General features: G+C 47.4%; 1 protein-coding gene across 1 annotated transcript in view; it reads right to left on the minus strand.

Annotated features, from left to right (window-relative positions):
- FBXW12 (F-box and WD repeat domain containing 12) overlaps positions 1 to 18,704 on the minus strand; it is a 171,141-nt gene that overhangs the window by 84,595 nt on the left and 67,842 nt on the right. The window contains exon 6 of the mRNA XM_078661627.1: positions 18,218 to 18,382. Coding sequence (XP_078517753.1) covers positions 18,218 to 18,382 — 165 coding nt within the window. The remainder of the gene's footprint in view (positions 1 to 18,217; positions 18,383 to 18,704) is intronic.

Consider the following 18,704-nt stretch of genomic DNA (forward strand, 5'->3'; position numbering starts at 1 on the left):
GACAACTACACTAAATATCCCCTTGTGGAAGTGGCAGCGTCCACCAGCTTTGTGAACATTCAACCGGTTCTGAGCAAAGCGTTCGCCATGTTTGGGATTCCACAGATAATCAAGACAGATAATGGACCTCCATTCCAAGGAAGTGACTTCAGGGATTTCCTGAAGGGACTTGGGGTGCAACACCACCGCATCACACCGCAGTGGCCCCAGCCCAACGGAGAAGCTGAAAGATTCATGAGAACCATCAACAAGATCCTGCGGATAGCCACAGCGGAAGGAACGGACCCTGAGGAAGCCCTACAACACTTCCTGAGGGAATACCGGAGCACTCCCCATAGCACGACACAGAGGTCACCATGGTCACTCATGTTGGCCGGTCCAAGGAAGGACCTCCTTCCCATGGCAGAGGACTGGAGACCTGAGCCTTACTCTCCTGAAGCGACACAAGAGCGAAGGAAAAGAAACAACGACAGAGTGAGTCGGAAGAGAAGAGCTCAGGATCGAACCCTTGCTCCTGGAGACTTGGTACTGATCCGCGCTAGGAGGCCAGGTGGGAAGTTTCGCACCCCATACGAGCTTGAACCCTGGAAAATTACAGCGACTAAAGGAACCGCGATAACAGTGCAACGAGACGGGGAGGAAGTAACACGAAATGTGTCATGGTTCAAACGGATACCATCTGATCCCAGGGATGACGAGCGACCCGATGAGCCGCCGGCCGGCGAGCTCACCGGAGGCAGGCCAGAACAACATCGACCCGCATCACCAACAGGTTTTCCTGAGCCATCGACACAGTCACCCCAAAGGAGCGGAGCAGAACAATTGTCAGCCCGAGGAAGACAACGATATGACCTCAGACCAAACCCGAGGCCCAGCCAGAGACTCGCAGACTTTCCCTGCTGATTGATACCTGGTCTGAGCACTTTCACAAAAAGACTAACTTGGGAAGGGATGTAGCGCTCTAGTGTTTGCACGGGGTCTCGGCTGAGCCCCGGAAACACAAGCACACATTGTATCACCTTTTGGCCAGGCGTGGCCAGAAGGCTATAAATAAATGGACGGGAGTCGCACGGGACTTCCGGTCCGGCAGAGCACTCATGTGTGTGTGTGGTTCATTATATGCATACTGCATGTGGTAATGGTTCCTGGCCGATGTCCTGTCCCATGATTAGTTCCCTCCCAGCAGCACAGAAGGCAAGCCCCCACACATTGTAATGACATAGCTAGCTGAAGCCAGGCTGTCTACCAGAAGGCCCCAGCACTAAGAATGACTCCACCTCAGACCTTCTGCTCAGGGTGTCTCCCTTTGTTGCAGCCCAGGGGCAATCACAGAAGCATGCTCAGTGAGCTTCTAGGATATTGGTAGATTGGCATGCACAGACCAATATCCCTGGAACTACTTTGTCCGTCATGTAGTCTAGCAGTTATGATGGTCGCAAGGCAATATTGGCTACACAGATGTCCTACACAGTGGCGTAACGAATATGGAGGGGGCACCCTGTAAAGTACAAGCAGGGAGGGCCCCCAAACTTTGGACGCAGTCCAGAGATCTCAGGCAAGGGACCTGCCAGTGCCGGAGGGGGAGGGCCCCCCGCACCGCAGGGGGTTTTGTTACGCCACTGGTCCAACAGAAGCTTTAAATACCCTCTTCAGCCAGGCAAACAACAAGAACGCTGTGTGTCACCACAGGTCAGAATGGACAAGGCAAGGAAAACGTGCTGTCACAACCGTATGGACGAAGAGTTACCCATGTATAATAGTAAATTACAAGACATATTTATTCCAAATGACGAGAAAATAACAATGGACTGGTGGGGTGCGGCTCTGAGTAATTTCCAGTGTCTGAGATTAATTCAGGTATACATCCATCACTTTTTTGTATACTTCATTGCCATGTCCTTAGTGTGACGGGTATACCCAGATGTGGGTCCTGTGCTTGCTGTAAGAAAATGCTACAACTGGAATCAATTACAGTCCCAAGCCGCAGTGTAAATCATGGGTAAGAAACCCTTCAATCATCATGAACACTCAAATAGAAAATTTCATAAATAGATTGGTTATATGATTTTCGTACAATTCGAACGTTGTGTGATTCTATAGTACAATAATAATTTAAATTACATAGCTACATTGTAACTCACAATGCATTTCGGACGACACATACTTCATCAGGGGAATATTAACGTAAGACCTAAAATGTACGACATTTTTCTTCCTTAATGAAAGCAAAACTGCTAACTAAACAGGTTAGGATGCAAACTCCTGAAGAAAAGGGTGACTCACTACCTTCATGCATTAGTGAGGAGTGAGATAAATAGCACATAGACAACAGAAAAGCTTAAAAAAACAAGCTTGTTGGTGAATATGTGACAATGGGGAAGTGTCTAGTGCTTAGAAGCTATACTGCGATGAGATCCTGATTATACACAATTAAACGCTGCGATTACAAGACAACCAAAAAGAGCACGCCTGTGTTATGTGACCAAAGTAAACTATTACTTAAAAAGTGACCAAAATAAACCATTACATAAAACGTTTTTGTGTTAAAAACGCTTATATGCTGTCTAAGAGTAACTATGCGGTCTAAGAGTAACCACTGGTATGACTGTTCGCAGGTGCATAATATTTAACACATGTATGAAGCTGTAAACACGTGTACGTTCCAAACAGGTACACAATTTTATGCGAAATGAAGCTTACCCGACTCAAATCAACTAAGTCATTTTCTACCAAAGGACGGAAGGTCAACTAAGCCAGCACATCAGAACGTTAGGAGTGGTCTAAACAGTGGCAGCTGTTAGGGAACGGTGGCAGGGCTCAAAACTTACCTGCTGCATGCGCCGCCAGTTGCTGCCTCTCCTCTTCGTAGGAAGCACTGGGGCTCCCAGGCTCCCTAAGCCAATGACAAACCTGCAATGCAGCAGTGTGATTGGCTCCCCTAAACCAATCACAACGCTGCATTACAGCGTTGTCATTGGTCTGTGCGCCGTGGTTCGGCACTTAGACAGGGACAGGGAGCCTGTGCATGTTCCCCACCAGGCTGTGTAATGTAGCCAAGTGGGGAATATGCAAAGTGCGCATGAATGTTTTGCCGGCCCAAGACGGCCGGCCAAACATGCATGCGCACTTTGAGTGTGCTCACCACTCCTTCCCGGCCCCTGCTCTGGCCAGCCCCATCCCTCCCCACACCTAGAAACAGGAAAATAAAATTATAATACCGTTATGTTATTATCATTTTATTTTTCCTCTGCACTGCTCCTAAAGCATTGGGGCAACACTCCTCCACCTTAGCGGAAGAGCCTCCCCTGTATCTAACATTATAGAAAAATCTTCTGAGTGCTTTAGGAATCTATAATTTTGTTCCTTTGATGGCTGTGCCACATGGAACCAGGCTGTATCCAACTGATGAGCCCCAATCACAGCAAAACTGGTCTTGGGTTGCCCGTGCTCCCGTTCATGGAGGGACCTGGCCTGGCAGTTCATGCTGGACTGTTCCTATTGGAGCAAGGGCAAGAGTGAGTTGTATATGGCAGGGTGCAAACTGAGGTGGCATGGTCTGGAAAAATTGCAGTGGACTGGGATGTGGATGAAATTAATTCAAGATTTCAATCCATCACTTTTTTTAAATACTGCAGTATGATGCCCTACGTGCAACAGGTATGCTCAGACATGGGTCCTATTCTCACTGTGCCAGAGAAACCAAGCTGCACTGACCAATGAGCTCTAATCACGGTGAAACCGCTCTTGGGCTGCTTGTGTTCAGGTTCAGGGAGGACCTGGCCTGGCACTTTGGGCTCCATTGTTCCTCCAGAGCAGGGTCAAGACTGAGTTGCATATGGCTGGTCCAAACTGAACTGCCATGGTGTGCAACATAATACCAGACTGAGATGCTGTGCAGACTAATCACTAGTGGTTGAGATTTATTGAAGCATTCCATTCATCACTCTTTCGTATAAATGAGTAATGGCAGGAAAACCGCATGCAGTGAACAAACAGCGAGACACCTGCCGGTATTCAGCTTTGCTACCAGTGGGTCTTTAAGAACTGCATGCCATGTGTATTGTCGGTTCTTATGGGTCGGTTCCCAGTGTGCTACAGGAGGATAGTGAGCCAACCTTCTGTACTTAATGGTAATTGTAGACCTTGTTGAACTGGAAAACGTCCAAGGACCACAGCAGCATCAAGGGGGAAGAGGGAAGTTGCTATTGAGCCTTCAGAAATGGAGGCTGGATTTTCTTTTTGCCAAGTCCCACGCAGTTCAGCCAGATAAAGGTAAAAATCAGTTGCGTAGGAAATCCTAACTACATTTACCAGAGACAAGTCCCAGAGTTCAAACAGGAGGCCACGGGTGCTGGTAAGAATATGTTACACCCATTTCTCCCACGATATAAAGGCAGCACAGAGAAGAGGCTGCAGAATGGGTCTAGAGTTTCATCAGGGATTCTCACATTTGCTTTCTTCTCCTCCCAGGCATGTTTGGAGGGGAAAAGGGAATACAGGGATAAGATTTGAGGGGAAGGAGAATCAAATGGGTGTGGGGGTTCACAAGGATGATGAGTGCTGCCATCTTCTCTTTCCAGGCAAGGTTGAAGGAGAAAATGGAATGTGAATACAGATACAGAATTTGTAGGGAAGGGGACTGCAATGGGCCTGGACGCTCACAAGGGATCCTTACTACTGCCCTCATCCCAGGGGATGGACAAAGATTAAAGACTAAGAGCTGAGAAACTGTAATCAGAGTGAAAAATGTTAATGTAAGAATTCCATAAAAGAATGATTGTGATATTAATGTATTCAGTCAATGTTATACCAGACCCATACAAGAGATATTGTATGTGAATAAAAGGACAGTGATTTTATTGTCAAATCAAAGGAGTATTGTCAAGTTCTTTCTGCCAGCCAGTTAGTTGAAGATCCAACATTTATCAAAACCCAAGCGTTATTCCACGAAGTTTAATGGGGTCAAGACCAAGTTTCTTTGCTATTCTATAACTGCGATACCCTGTTTACTCCTAATAATTTTTAGCTTTCAGCAGAAGATTTTCTTTCGTCGACTTCTTCTGGAGTTAGAAATTTGAGCTTTTATCTAGATAGTGATTTATCTTTGACTTCTCATAAGCTGGGTGCATTATGTTTTGCTCTCCAGAAGATTCTGCGGAAGATCCTCTCACTCCTTCCTACTCCACTGGCATTCTCTGCCAAAAAGAATAATTTTTAAATACATGTGTGTTGTGCACAGAGCCTTTTATGGGACTGGGCTTGCCTATTTACAGACCAAGTTCCGGCAGTATTGTACCTAGATCTAGCTGACTCCTAGAAAAAGTCAAAGTACAGATTACCAACTTTAATCTGTAACCTTTGAAAGGAAATGGCTACAAAAGTTATTCAAAGACAATTTTTAATATTTATTGCAAAATCAAATACAATGGTATACTCACATTCGTACTAAATATTTAAAAAAGTAACGTTTAGAAAGTTACCTTATACATGCATGGTTATCCAGTAAACTAATTAGCTCGAACCTATTGACAGCTGGTCTGCAAGTGCTGGACTTTTATGAGGCGTGAAACCTGCTCCCAGAGCAGAAACAGGGGACTGAGTGAGGAGAGGTGTTTTTCTCCCCCTTCCAGGAAGACCAGTTAGGATAGAGGGGATCTCACTTTCACAAGTAAATGTACGGTGAGACCTGGAGAAGGCAAGCCTTTGTTCCCCGAGCCAGACTGGCTGCAAACCCAGTGGGAGGGAAGCTACCCCAGATCAAGTTTTCAGTGACCGCAAAGGAAGAGGCTACTAATATCCTTGGGCAAACATCTGGCCAAGAGAGAAAGTGTTTCCCTATCTTGGATTTTAGGAGTAAGGTACACTGTGGAATTTGGTGCACTGTCCTACAGTCTGCAGTAATGCAAACATATCCAAATATATTACAAGGGTTGTGACAGGGCCTGGCCATATTTAGAAGGGAGAGGGGGCACATTGACCCCCTCCGTAGGCCATATTTCGGCCATGGGATAACATGTCCCGGGGCTTGACCTTATGTTAACTGGAGAGGGGGCACGCAGCCCCTCATTCCTGGCTGATATCTGGCCCCGAGACCCCATCTCCGGGCCATATCTATAAGTAGGAGGGGGGGAACCCACTGCCCCACTGAGCCAAGGCGATTCTGGCTTCAGGGGCCCCATCTCTCAGGGCCTGACCATTGTATGAAGGGGGAATGGGGCACACAGCCCCTCCCTGTCCAATATTGAATTTGGGGACCACATCCCCGGGGTCCGGCCATTAATCAGTGGGTGCCCTGGAGCCCACCCAAAGCACCCACTATGTGTTTGTTGGGGTGTCGCAGAGCAGCCCCAAAGCTCCAGCGGCCCAAGTCACCTCCCCGCCTCCAGCAGGACCCTGCATTGCTCCCGCCTGCAGGGAGCAGCAAAAAATTGCTGCTCCCTGCAGGCGGGAGCAATGCAGGGTCCTGCTGGAGAGAGATGCAATCCTGTGGGTGGCAACAATAATTTTTCATCTGTTTCCCTAGAAATAGATAAAAGGTCTGCTCCCAGGGGGCAGGAGCATGAAAACCAAGGAGGCAGGAGCGTTTTTCATGCTGACTTTCTCAAAGTAAGTGTTAGACCTGACATCATTGGCGTGAGTCTCCCTTCCATTTTTGACGGATTGCCTCCTCTGTTTTGACATATTTTTGCTGGCTGTATGTTTTGGGCCCTGTGCTACTGCTAATCAGTGCCACAGTGCAAGTGCTCCCTATGTTAAATTGATATACTGATTGGATTCCATGATTGGCTTATTTGATCTACTGTCAGCCCCTAGTACAGTGCACCATGTGTGCCCAGGGCTTGTAGAGCAAATGCTGCTAGTGGGCTTGCAGCACTGGTTGTGCCACCCACAGAAGCAGCTTGTAAAGTGTGTCTCAGGCCTGCCATTGCTAGGCCTGTGTGTAGCCTGTGACTACCATGTCGACTTGGCCATGTGCACCCACTTGCCAGTCCCTAAACCTTCCCTTTACTTCATATTAGACACCCCTATGGTAGGCCCAAGGGCAGGGTGCATTGTACGTATAAGGTACGACATGCTCTGATGTGTGTAGCATGTTCTAGTAGTGAATTACAGCCATTTTCGTTTTTCACTATTGAAGGCTACCTGTTCTCATAGACTAGAATGGCAGTGAAGATTGTTACATCCCTACAATCCTAACTGACTCAGGGAACATGGTAGAAATTCGAGTTTAGTATGCCTGAACTCAGAATAATAAAATACATATTTTAGTAAAGTTTATTTTAATATTCTGTGTTTGCAAATACCACTTTTAGAAAGTAGGTATTTGCTTGCCTAACCATTTGAGCCCGCCTCTGCTGACTTGTGTATTCCTTGTCTGGGTTTGTGTGTGACAGGGCTGGGGAAATTCCAGGAGACAGTCTGGGACAGCCCAGTGGTGAATCGGGAGATTTACCTCCAGATGGGCGGGGGAGAGTGCACCTGGGACCTGAATAGGGCTGGGCCTTCCCTCCACAATGCTGGCTCCACCCCCTGTGGCTTGTCTGATGTCTCTGCCCTGCACAGTGAAAGGAAAAGGGGAATCTTGTCAACAGAGTACTCCAGAGCTGCATCTTCCCTCCCCTGTGCTGGCTCCACCTCCTGTGGGGCGTCTGATGTTTCTGCCCTGCACAGTGAAAGGAAGAGAAGAGTCATGTAAACACACTGCTCAGGAACTGGTTTGAACTAGGCAGAGGCCTCTCTGCCTTCAGAGAACAAAGGATGTTTTGGTATAAATATTGGGACCCAGTCCCACAGACTTTATATCACTTCTGGAACAAGAAACCTTTCTGCCAAGGAGAAGAACCAAGGAAGCTGTAGTAGTTTGGACTGCCCCTCTGCCAGTGTGCTGTTTGCTGGGTTGGCCTGCAGTGGTTGCTTCATTGCAAAGGGAAAGGAGAAGGAACTTTGTAAGGACTTTCATCTACAGAATATTCTCCAAGGGCTTGAACTGTGCTTGCCTCCTGCTGAAGTCTCAGGGCCAAAAGACTTCATCTCCAGCTCCCTCCTGAATTTCCTTGCTGGGAATTCTGACCCCAGTCACTCGTGATTTTTTTTACAAAAAACAGTGGTCCCTACATGTGGACATGATAACATACAAAAAACAATAATCATACACCTGATAAGTAGTATGTCTTTTGTCCAGCCGGACAAGAACATTTATTTTAAATGTTCTGGTTGATAAAGTGAATTTTAAGAACCAAAAAAGATAACAAGTGGGCACAGCCGTGACCCACAACATACAAGACAAAACAACAAAGAAATGGCCAAAAGGGAAAAGCGAAAATCTGTCTGTATACTTCTGGTCAGTGCTACAGACTCAATCTCTTAAACATAACCATACCATTGCATCAAATAATATAACATTATCATATTGCATATGGGTTTTTTTAGTCGACGACGTTTCAATGCCTTTTTACATTTGTGACATAATCATCAGGACAAGAATTATCAACATTATTGTTTTGTACAACAGTTATTAACACAATGCCTGTTATCTCATTACTTTACATGAAGAAAATGGGAGGCAAGGGGGAAGGAAAAACAGGAAATATATATAAGTTTAGGCATATTGGAGTTTCAGGGCCAAAAGACTTCATCTCCAGCTCCCCCCTGAATTTCCTTGCTGCGAATTCAGACTCCAGTCACTCGTGTGCCGCTGGGAGCTGGAAGCGCGACGCATTGAGAAGAAGCGTGTCGCCGCCGCAGCTGAAATCATCGCAACGCCGGAGAAGCGAGAGTTCGTCTCATCTCCCGGGAAGCGTGTGTTCATCGAAGCTGTCTGCTGTTGCATTGCCGGAGAAGCGCGACGCATAGAGAGAGCTGTCATCGCATCGCCGGAGAAGCGCATCGCCGGGCCTGTCACGGCTCCAAAGTACAGAGACGTCGCAAGGCTGCCAGGGTGTCATCGCATCGTCATCGCATCGCCGCATCAAGGGCGCCACCTTCTCACATCGCAACTGGATCATCGCATCGGCATAGCATCGCCTCAAGGCGCCATCTTGCGCACTGCAACAGGATGAGAATCTACGCATCACCTCTGCACCGGTAAGGCTCACGACGAGTTCCCTACTCTGCACAGGCATTGAGGAAGGACGCAACCGCTCCCCCGGGTCACGGAACCGACGCATCAACCCTTGTGCGAGCCTTTTTGTTCACTTTGCGTGTCGCATCCAAGAACTTTGTGAGAACTTTGTCGCATTTACCATCAACTTGAATTAAGAGACTTTTATCATCTTTTAAGTAACCTTTAGTACATTATTGTGGATTTTTGACGTTTGTGGTCTTGTGTTTAAGTCTATATAAAGAATACTTATTTTTATAAAACCTGTGTTGTGTCCATCTGTAGTGTTATCACTGTATTACTGTGTATATTCACAAATGCTTAACACACTGCCTCTGAGATAAGCCTGTCTGCTCGTGCCAAGCTACCAAGGGGGTGAGCAGGGGTTATTAAGGAGAGTAATCCCCTTGTCCTGACTTAGAAGTAAGGGTCCCTATTTGGACAAAGGTGATAACCATTGCCAACTAGAGACCCCCAGATCTAACATTGTTGGTCAGAGGTGAGGATTTGGACTTTGCATGTGTGTTTCATATACAGTAATTGGTGTACAATACTAGTGAGTGCAGGCCAAACGCGACCACATACTTTTTTTGATAGAATACTTTTTCCTTGGAACTGTTATTTTTTTTTTTAAAGACTCCCAATTCTTACAACCATGAGTAAACCAGCATCTGTTGCATCTATGGATCTTGATTTTGAGGAAGAGAGGTTGGAAACCTACACTGTGAAACAGCTCAAGTATCTCTGCAGGAAATTGAAAGTTGCTACACCAGGCATTTCTAAAAAGGAAGACTACCAAAGGTTCTGAGGGCCTGGGTAGAAGCCGGAAATGTCCCTGATCTTTTTGTGGAGCCTGTTGGGGATACAGATGGGCAAATTGATGGGCTAGAATTACCAGCCAGGGGAGGGGTACCATCCCCACCTGGCAGCAGCATCTCTTCCAAAGACCTGTCCCCCAGACAACTGGAAGACAGGGAGAGAAATAGAGCACTGAAGCTGGAGTTGGCTAAACTTAAGATGGAGGGTCAGAGGGAAGCAGAGAATAACAGGTTGTCTTTGGAAAGAGAGAGCATGAGAATGGAGCATGAGAGAATGTTGAGGGAGTTAGAGATCAAGGTCAAGGGCTAAGAGATCAATTCCTCTGGTGGCAGCGCACCATCTGTGCCTTCAGAAGGCAAGGTACATATTCCCAAGGATGTCATCAAAGATTTTCACAAAGGTGAAGATATTGGTCAGTGGCTTGCAGCCTATGAGATAGCAATGTTGGCCCATCGGGTCCCTGAGAAGGATTGGGGAGTGGGGTTGTGGGGCCCCTTTGTCACTGAAGGTAGGGACACTTTGTTAGACCTGCCCAAAGAGCATAGGATGTCTTATAACCACATGAAGGAAGCACTGATGACAAGGTATGGGTTAACTCCAGAGCTCTATAGACAGAGGTTCAGGAATTGTAAGAAACTGGAGGGAACCACTTGGGTAGAATATGTGTCTTTCTTTTGCAGAGCCATGGATGGTTGGGTGAGGGGTAGCAATGTTGATAATTTTTCAGCTCTCTATGATTTGATTGCCAGGGAGCACTTATCTGCTAATTGTTTTCCAGAGCTAAGCCAGCACCTTGTTGATAGCAAGTTGACTAATCCTAGAAAGCTTGCTGAGGAGGTGGACCGCTGGGTCAGTACCAGGGTCCACAAGGGTCTTGTGGGAGACTCCGCCAGAGGTGGGCAGGGTCCCCAGCAGAAGAGTGGGGGGGACAAGGGTAAACAGAGGGAATTCCAAAAAGGTCCCCAAAGTAATTCCCAAGGGAACCAGGGTAAGGGTTCCCAGCCTCCCCCTGAAAAGAAGTCAGGACCCCCAACAGGTAAACCTGTTCATAGGGGGCCTGTTACCTGCTTTCAGTGTAAGCAGGTGGGACACCGTTGGTATGATCCCCAGTGTCCTCAGAAAGGAAAGTATGTGCCACCCCGTGCACCACCCCGTCAGATGGCCAGTGTAGCCCTGGGTGGGGAGGAGATGGTTGTCCAAGGTGGGTGCCCGCAGAAATGTCCCTTGTCTCATTAGGAGATTTTGAGATGGTCCCTAGAGCTCAGCTGCCTGATAACACTAAGAAATACAGGCAGTGGGTTACCATCAATGGCCATAGAGTGGAGGCTCTCAGAGACACAGGAGCAAGTGTGACAGCTGTCGAGTGTCACTTGGTCTCTGAGGAGCAGGTAGTCCCTCATGCATTCTTCCCAGTTGTTGCCGCTGACTACACAGAGAGCCATTGCAAGGTGGCTCAAGTTCCCTTTGAGTGGGGGGGGGGGTCTCTGGTACTCTTCAAGTAGCTGTGAGGACATCCATGCCTGTTGATTATCCGTTAGGCAATGATTTAGAAAGCTCCCCTTGGGCTAAGGTGGAGAGGAAGTCACATTTGGAGATGTTGGGTCTGCCTGAGTGGGCATGTGTTACCACTCGGTCTATGGCAGCTAAGGGTGTTCAAGAGACCCTGGTGCCTGAAAGTATGGCCCAGTGATCTACCTTAAAGAGAAGAGGTCAGGGGCATGGGAAATCAGCCCCTATTGTTCCCACGGTCCAGGAGGAGGTAGACCCTGAGGGGGATGCCCTGGAACCCACTGGTGAGCAAGTTTCTGAACTGGGGAACCTACTTGAGCTGACCCATTGGCAGCAAGAAGGGGGTCCCTCCAGGGAGGAATTTTGCGAAGAGCAAAAGAAGTGCCCTTCTCTTGTGGGTTTGAGGCAACAGGCCACAAACCAGGCAGCAGGTGATCAGTCTGGATCACATTCGATCTACTGGGAGAATGATCTCCTGTATAGCGAGCCTAAGGTTGCTGAGCCTGGGTCAGCCCGTGTGCTGGTGGTACCCCAGCGCTTCAGAGCCTTCCTACTGGGTTTGGCTCATGATGTTCCATTAGCTGGTCATCTGGGGCAGAACAAGACCTTTGAAAGGCTTGTCTCCCACTTTTATTGGCCCCAGATGAGAAAGAGTTCAGATACTCATTGTAGGACTTCCAATCTTGCCAGGCAAGTGGGAAAAGTGGAAGGAGGCACAAGGCCCCTCTTCAACCTTTTCCCATAGTCAGTACCCCCTTTGAACAGGTGGGCATTGACATTGTGGGCCCACTGGACCCCAAGACAGCCATGGGCAACAAGTTTATCCTGGTCTTGGTGGACCATGCTACCCGGTACCCGGAAGCCATTCCACTCAGGACAGTGACGGCCCCCGTGATGGGATGTGCACTGATGGGGATTTTCTCCCTTGTGGGGTTCCCCAGAGAGGTTGTGTCTGACCGAGGTACAAACTTAATTTCCAATTATATGAAGTCTCTGCAGAAGGAGTGTGGTATTACCTACAAGTTCACCACTTCTTACCACCCACAAGGTAATGGGCTGGTTGAAAGATTTAACCGGACCCTTAAGGGCATGATCATGGGTCTTGAAGAACCAATGAGGCGTAAGTGGGACGTCCTCTTGCCATGCCTTCTGTTTGCCTACCGAGAGGTGCCGCAGTAGTCTCTAGGGTTCAGCCCCTTTGAACTTTTGTATGGTCACCCGGTAAGAGGACCTTTGAGTTTGGTAAAGAAAGGCTGGGAGCAATCTCCCAGGAAAACTCCCCAAGATGTATATAGCTACATGCTGGCCTTCAGGAACAAAACCAGGCGTTTCAGGGATCTCGCTCAGGCGAATCTGGAAGCCAGCCAGGAAGAGATGAAGCGGTGGTACAATCAGAATGCCACTGTGATTGAGCTTCAGCCTGGACAGAAAGTTTGGGTCATGGCCCCTGTGGAGCCTTGTGCGCTCCAAGACAGGTGGACTGGTCCATATGAGGTGGTGGAGCGCAAGAGTGATGTCACCTACCTGGTGAACTTGCGGTCTCCAAGGAACCCTTTGAGGGTCCTTCATGTTAACAGCTTGAAGCCTCACTTAGAAAGGTCCAAAGTGGGCATGCTCCTAGCGACAGATGATGGAATGGAGGAGGAGACCGAGCCTCTTCCTGACCTCCTGTCTGCAGCAGAGCAAGATGGGTCAGTGAATGGTGTCAGTCTCTCTGCCACACTGACCCCTGATCAGCAGCAAGATTGTCGCCAACTGTTGGGGCAATTCTCTGATCTATTTTCCTTGGTTCCTGGTGTCACAGATTGGTGCGTCCATGATGTGGACACTGACGACAATCCTCCTGTGAAGCACAAGGCTTACAGAGTGACTGACAAGGTTAGGGCTTAGATTGAGGAGGACATCTCCAAGATGTTTGCTTTAGGGGTCATTGAGTCTTCCAACAGTCCTTGTGCCAGCCCAGTGGTCTTGGTCCCAAAGGCTGCCTCGCCGGGTCCCACACCTGAACTCCGGTTCTGTGTGGACTACAGAGGGCTCAATTCAGTCACAGGACTGACGCACACCCCATCCCCAGAGCTGATGAGCTCATTGATCGGCTAGGAGCTGCACGGTACCTCAGCACGTTTGATTTGACGTCTGGGTACTGGCAGATCACCTTGACCGATGGGGCTAAGGAGAGGTCAGCAATCTCCACACCAGATGGGCACTACCAATTTCGGGTTATGCCCTTTGGGATGAAGAATGCCCCTGCCACCTTTCAGAGGTTGGTCAACCAGGTGTTGGCTGGACTGGAGGATTTTAGTGCCGCCTACCTGGATGACATTGCAGTGTTCAGCGCCAGTTGGGAGGAACACTTGCAGCACGTCTGGGAAGTGTTGATGGCACTGCGCAAGGCAGGCCTCACGATCAAGGCAAGTACGTGTCAGATCGGGCAGGGCTCCGTTGTGTACCTGGGTCGCCAGGTAGGAAGCGGCCAGGTGGCGCCCCTACAACCCAAGATTGATACCATCCTGGCATGGGAACCCCCAATGACTCAAACACAGGTGAGGCCTTTTTAGGACTCACGGGGTACTAGAGGAGGTATGTCAAAGGGTATGGCAACATTGTTGCACCTTTGACTGAGCTGACTTCTAGGAAGCAGCCCAAGAAAGTGAACTGGACTGACACCTGTCAGAAAGCTTTTGATGCCCTGAAGACTGCCATGTGCACAGCACCTGTGCTTCAGGCACCCAACTTCTCAAAAGAATTCATTGTACAGACAGACGCTTCAGAGCATGGTGTGGGGGCTGTTCTATCACAGATTACTGAAGAGGGCTTTGACCAACCTGTAGCCTTCATCAGTAGGAGGTTACTTCCACGGGAACAGAGGTGAGTGCAATTGAGCGTGAGGCATTTGCTGTGGTTTGGGCACTGAAGAAGCTGAGACCATACTTGTTTGGGACTCACTTCCGGGTTCAGACCGACCACAAGCCCCTCAGATGGCTAATGCAGATGAGGGGTGAGAACCCAAAGTTGTTGAGGTGGTCCATCTCCCTACAGGGTATGGACTTTACGGTGGAACACCGCCCTGGTACAGAACACGCCAACGCTGATGGTCTGTCCAGATTTTTCCGCCTCAGTGAAGAGAACTCCCAAGGGGAAGGGTAGTTCTCCCCACATTTCAGCTGGAGCGGACACGTGTTAGACCGGACATCATTGGCGTGAGTCTCCCTTCCATTTTTGACGGATTGCCTCCTCTGTTTTGACATATTTTTGCTGGCTGTATGTTTTGGGCCCGGTGCCACTGCTAATCAGTGCCACAGTGCAAGTGCTCCCTATGGTTAATTGATATACTGATTGGATTCCATGATTGGCTTATTTGATCTACTGTCAGCCCCTAGTACAGTGCACCATGTGTGCCCATGGCTTGTAGAGCAAATGCTGCTGGTGGGCTTGCAGCACTGGTTGTGCCACCCACAGAAGCAGCTTGTAAAGTGTGTCTCAGGCCTGCCATTTCAAGGCCTGTGTGTAGTCTGTGACTACCATGTCGACTTGGCCAAGTGCACCCACTTGCCAGTCCCTAAACCTTCCCTTTACTTCATATTAGACATCCCTATGGTAGGCCCAAGGGCAGTGTGCATTGTAAGTATAAGGTAGGACATGCTCTGATGTGTGTAGCATGTTCTAGTAGTGAATTACAGCCATTTTCGTTTTTCACTATTGAAGGCTACCTGCTCTCATAGACTAGAATGGCAGTGAAGATTGTTACATCCCTACAATCCTAACTGAGTCAGAGAACATGGTAGAAATTCGAGTTTAGTATGCCTGAACTCAGAATAATAAAATACATCTTTTAGTAAAGTTTATTTTAATATTCTGTGTTTGCAAATACCACTTTTAGAAAGTAGCTATTTGCTTGCCTAACCATTTGAGCCCGCCTCTGCTGACTTGTGTATTCCTTGTCTGGGTTTGTGTGTGACAGGGCTGGGGAAATTCCAGGAGACAGTCTGGGACAGCCCAGTGGTGAATAGGGAGATTTACCTCCAGATGGGAGGGGGAGAGTGCACCTGGGACCTGAATAGGGCTGGGCCTTCCCTCCACAATGCTGGCTCCACCCCCTGTGGCTTGTCTGATGTCTCTGCCCTGCACAGTGAAAGGAGAAGGGGAATCTTGTCAACAGAGTACTCCAGAGCTGCATCTTCCCTCCCCAGTGCTGGGTCCACCTCCTGTGGGGGTCTGATGTTTCTGCCCTGCACAGTGAAAGGAAGAGAAGAGTCATGTAAACACAGTGCTCAGGAACTGGTTTGAACTAGGCAGAGGCTTCTCTGCCTTCAGAGAACAAAGGATTTTTTGGTATAAATATTGAGACCCAGTCCCACAGACTTTAGATCACTTCTGGAACAAGAAACCTTTCTGCCAAGGAGAAGAACCAAGGAAGCTGCAGGAGTTTGGACTGCCCCTCTGCAAGTGTGCTGTTTGCTGGGTTGGCCTGCAGTGGTTGCTTCATTGCCAAGGGAAAGGAGAAGGAACTTTGTAAGGACTTTCATCTACAGAATATTTTCCAAGGGCTTGAACTGTGCTTGCCTCCTGCTGAAGTCTCAGGGCCAAAAGACTTCATCTCCAGCTCCCCCCTGAATTTCCTTGCTGGGAATTCAGACTCCAGTCACTTGCGTGCCACTGGGAGCTGGAAGCGCGACGCATCAAGAAGAAGCGTGTCGCCGCCGCAGCTGAAATCATCGCAACGCCGGAGAAGCGAGAGTTCGTCGCATCTCCCTGGAAGCGTGTGTTCATCGAAACTGTCTACTGTCGCATCGCCGGAGAAGCGAGACGCATCGAGAGAGCTGTCATCGCATCGCCGGAGAAGCGCATCGCAGGGCCTGTCGCGGCTCCAAAGTACAGAGTCGTCGCAAGGCTGCCAGGGCGTCATTGCATCGTCATCGCATCGCCGCATCAAGGGCGCCATCTTCTCACATCGCAACTGGATCATCGCATCGGCATCGCATCGCCTAAAGGTGCCATCTTGCGCACCACAACAGGACGAGAATCTACACATCACCTCCGCACCAGTAAGGCTCACGACGAGTCCCCTACTCTGCGCAAGCATTGAGGAAGGACGCAACCATTCCCCCGGGTCACGGAACCGACGCATCTCCCCTTGTGCGAGCCTTTTTGTTCACTTTGCGTGTCGCATCCAAGAACTTTGTGAGAACTCTGTCGCATTTACCATCAACTTTAATTAAGAGACTTTTATCATCTTTTAAGTAACCTTTAGTACAGTATTGTGGGTTTTTGTCGTTTGTGGTCTTGTGTTTAAGTCTATATAAAGAATACTTATTTTTATAAAACCGGTGTTGTGTCCATCTGTAGTGTTATCACTGTAGTACTGTGTATATTCACAAATGCTTAACACACTGCCTCTGAGATAAGCCTGTCTGCTTGTGCCAAGCTACCAAGGGGGTGAGCAGGGGTTATTAAGGAGAGTAATCCGCTTGTCCTGACTTAGAAGTAAGGGTCCCTATTTGGACAAAGGTGATAACCATTGCCAACTAGAGACCCCAGACCTAACAGTAAGAATCCATAAAAATCCACATCAAATGAAACACATAGGAGAAGGGTCCATTCAGAAAAACTTTGAAAAAATAGTTTCCAAAGTTACAGTGCAATTACTAAATTACACACTAAGCAACCTATCACAGAGTAATCAAGGATAAAGGAAGTCATGAGTTTGTTTTGGATGGCCTCCGCATAGGGAACAAAAAATATTTAAACGTGTAGCATTCCATACAATTGCTGCATCGTATGTTGAAAATGATATGTTTTCCCTTTTGAAAATAGTTATGCAACATGAGAAAACAAAACAAATTTGCTCCTCATCTGTAAAGTTTGTTATGCCATGTGCGTTAATGCCTGGAAATACACCATAGATTAAAGTTACACCAACCAATGATAAATTAATATGAGAAATTGCCCTTAAAACATTGGGTGAGGAGCTTAAATTCAATGGGCCACATTCTCAAAGGTAATTTGCACTTTTGAGTAAGTTTACTACTTTTCAATATTCCGAAACTGCAATTTTGTAGTAACTTACACTTTTGTATTAAATCAAGCACTACATATGGCCAACAACTGGTATTTCAACACCCTCCCATTGAAAATAATGAAGGTAGTGGCTTACTATGAAAGCTTAAGTTGCTACAAAAGTGCAATTTATAAAAACCAAAAAGTAGTAAACTTACTCTAAAGTATAAGGTAGTACAAAAGAGCAGTTTGAGATTATAACTTTGTAATATGTTTTGAAGTATTACAAAACATACCACAAAGTGCAGGTTGGGAATCAGGCCGATCCTCTCTCTCAGTATATACAGCATGAGCTCAAAGAGTTAAAGGTGTATCACCAGACTTGCACTGCATTTGTTGAGGATTGCAATTGTATTCCTTTTGGACTACAATTTTCTCAAACACCTTCCGAAATGGTTTAGGTGATTTCATACCGTTGCTGCCGATTAGTGAAATACAAGTGTTGATTCCTATTTCCCTCCTCCATGTCATTAACAGAATCAATAAATCCTTTCACAATAGGGCGGAAAATGTGAAATTTGCTTCTGTGACACACACTGTCACTCAGCACAACAATTCAGAACAACAGCACAATGTTTAAATTGCATGAAGTGAAAAGTAGAAGGAGGAGGACTGATGTTACAACATGTGGAGAACAAGCTAGAAAATACAGAGGGTCATTTTCAAAAGGGCGGAATTTACACCAAAAATGCATGAAGAGGTACAAACACCTTCTATCGTTTTGAAACCTACCTTTGGGAGTTCACCGACATTGTACAGATTTGCAGCCACTATCCACTGAGTGTCTGGAGAGCAGAGTACCAGGTCTACTGCGGCATCTGTGTACACTCTAATCCGGGATATCTCATTTAAAGCAGGCACTCCAAGCGTGTAGAGAAAGCCTCCTCCGATGCCCGCCTGCAACAGAGTGGCCACTGAGATGATGAGCAGTGGGACAAATAGTGAACAAACTGCAAATAACATAATTTCTACCCACATAATGAAACAAACAAGTTAAGGCATGGAAAGAACCATTAATCAAAACGAGGTTGTAGATAATGCAATTTGAGTTTCCCTATTCATAATAAGTAAACATCTGGATCACAAACTCATTCGGCAGTATATTGAGTGAAGGCAGAAATAAAATATTTGGTATTAGTGAGGTTACATCTTTTTAACTTAAAAGTCTAACTCGTGCTTGCAAACTGTGTCAAACATATGTCATTGAAATCTGTGGTAA

This window comes from Lissotriton helveticus, chromosome 9 (genome assembly GCF_964261635.1).
Source record: "Lissotriton helveticus chromosome 9, aLisHel1.1, whole genome shotgun sequence".
Classification (NCBI taxonomy): Eukaryota; Metazoa; Chordata; class Amphibia; order Caudata; family Salamandridae; genus Lissotriton; species Lissotriton helveticus.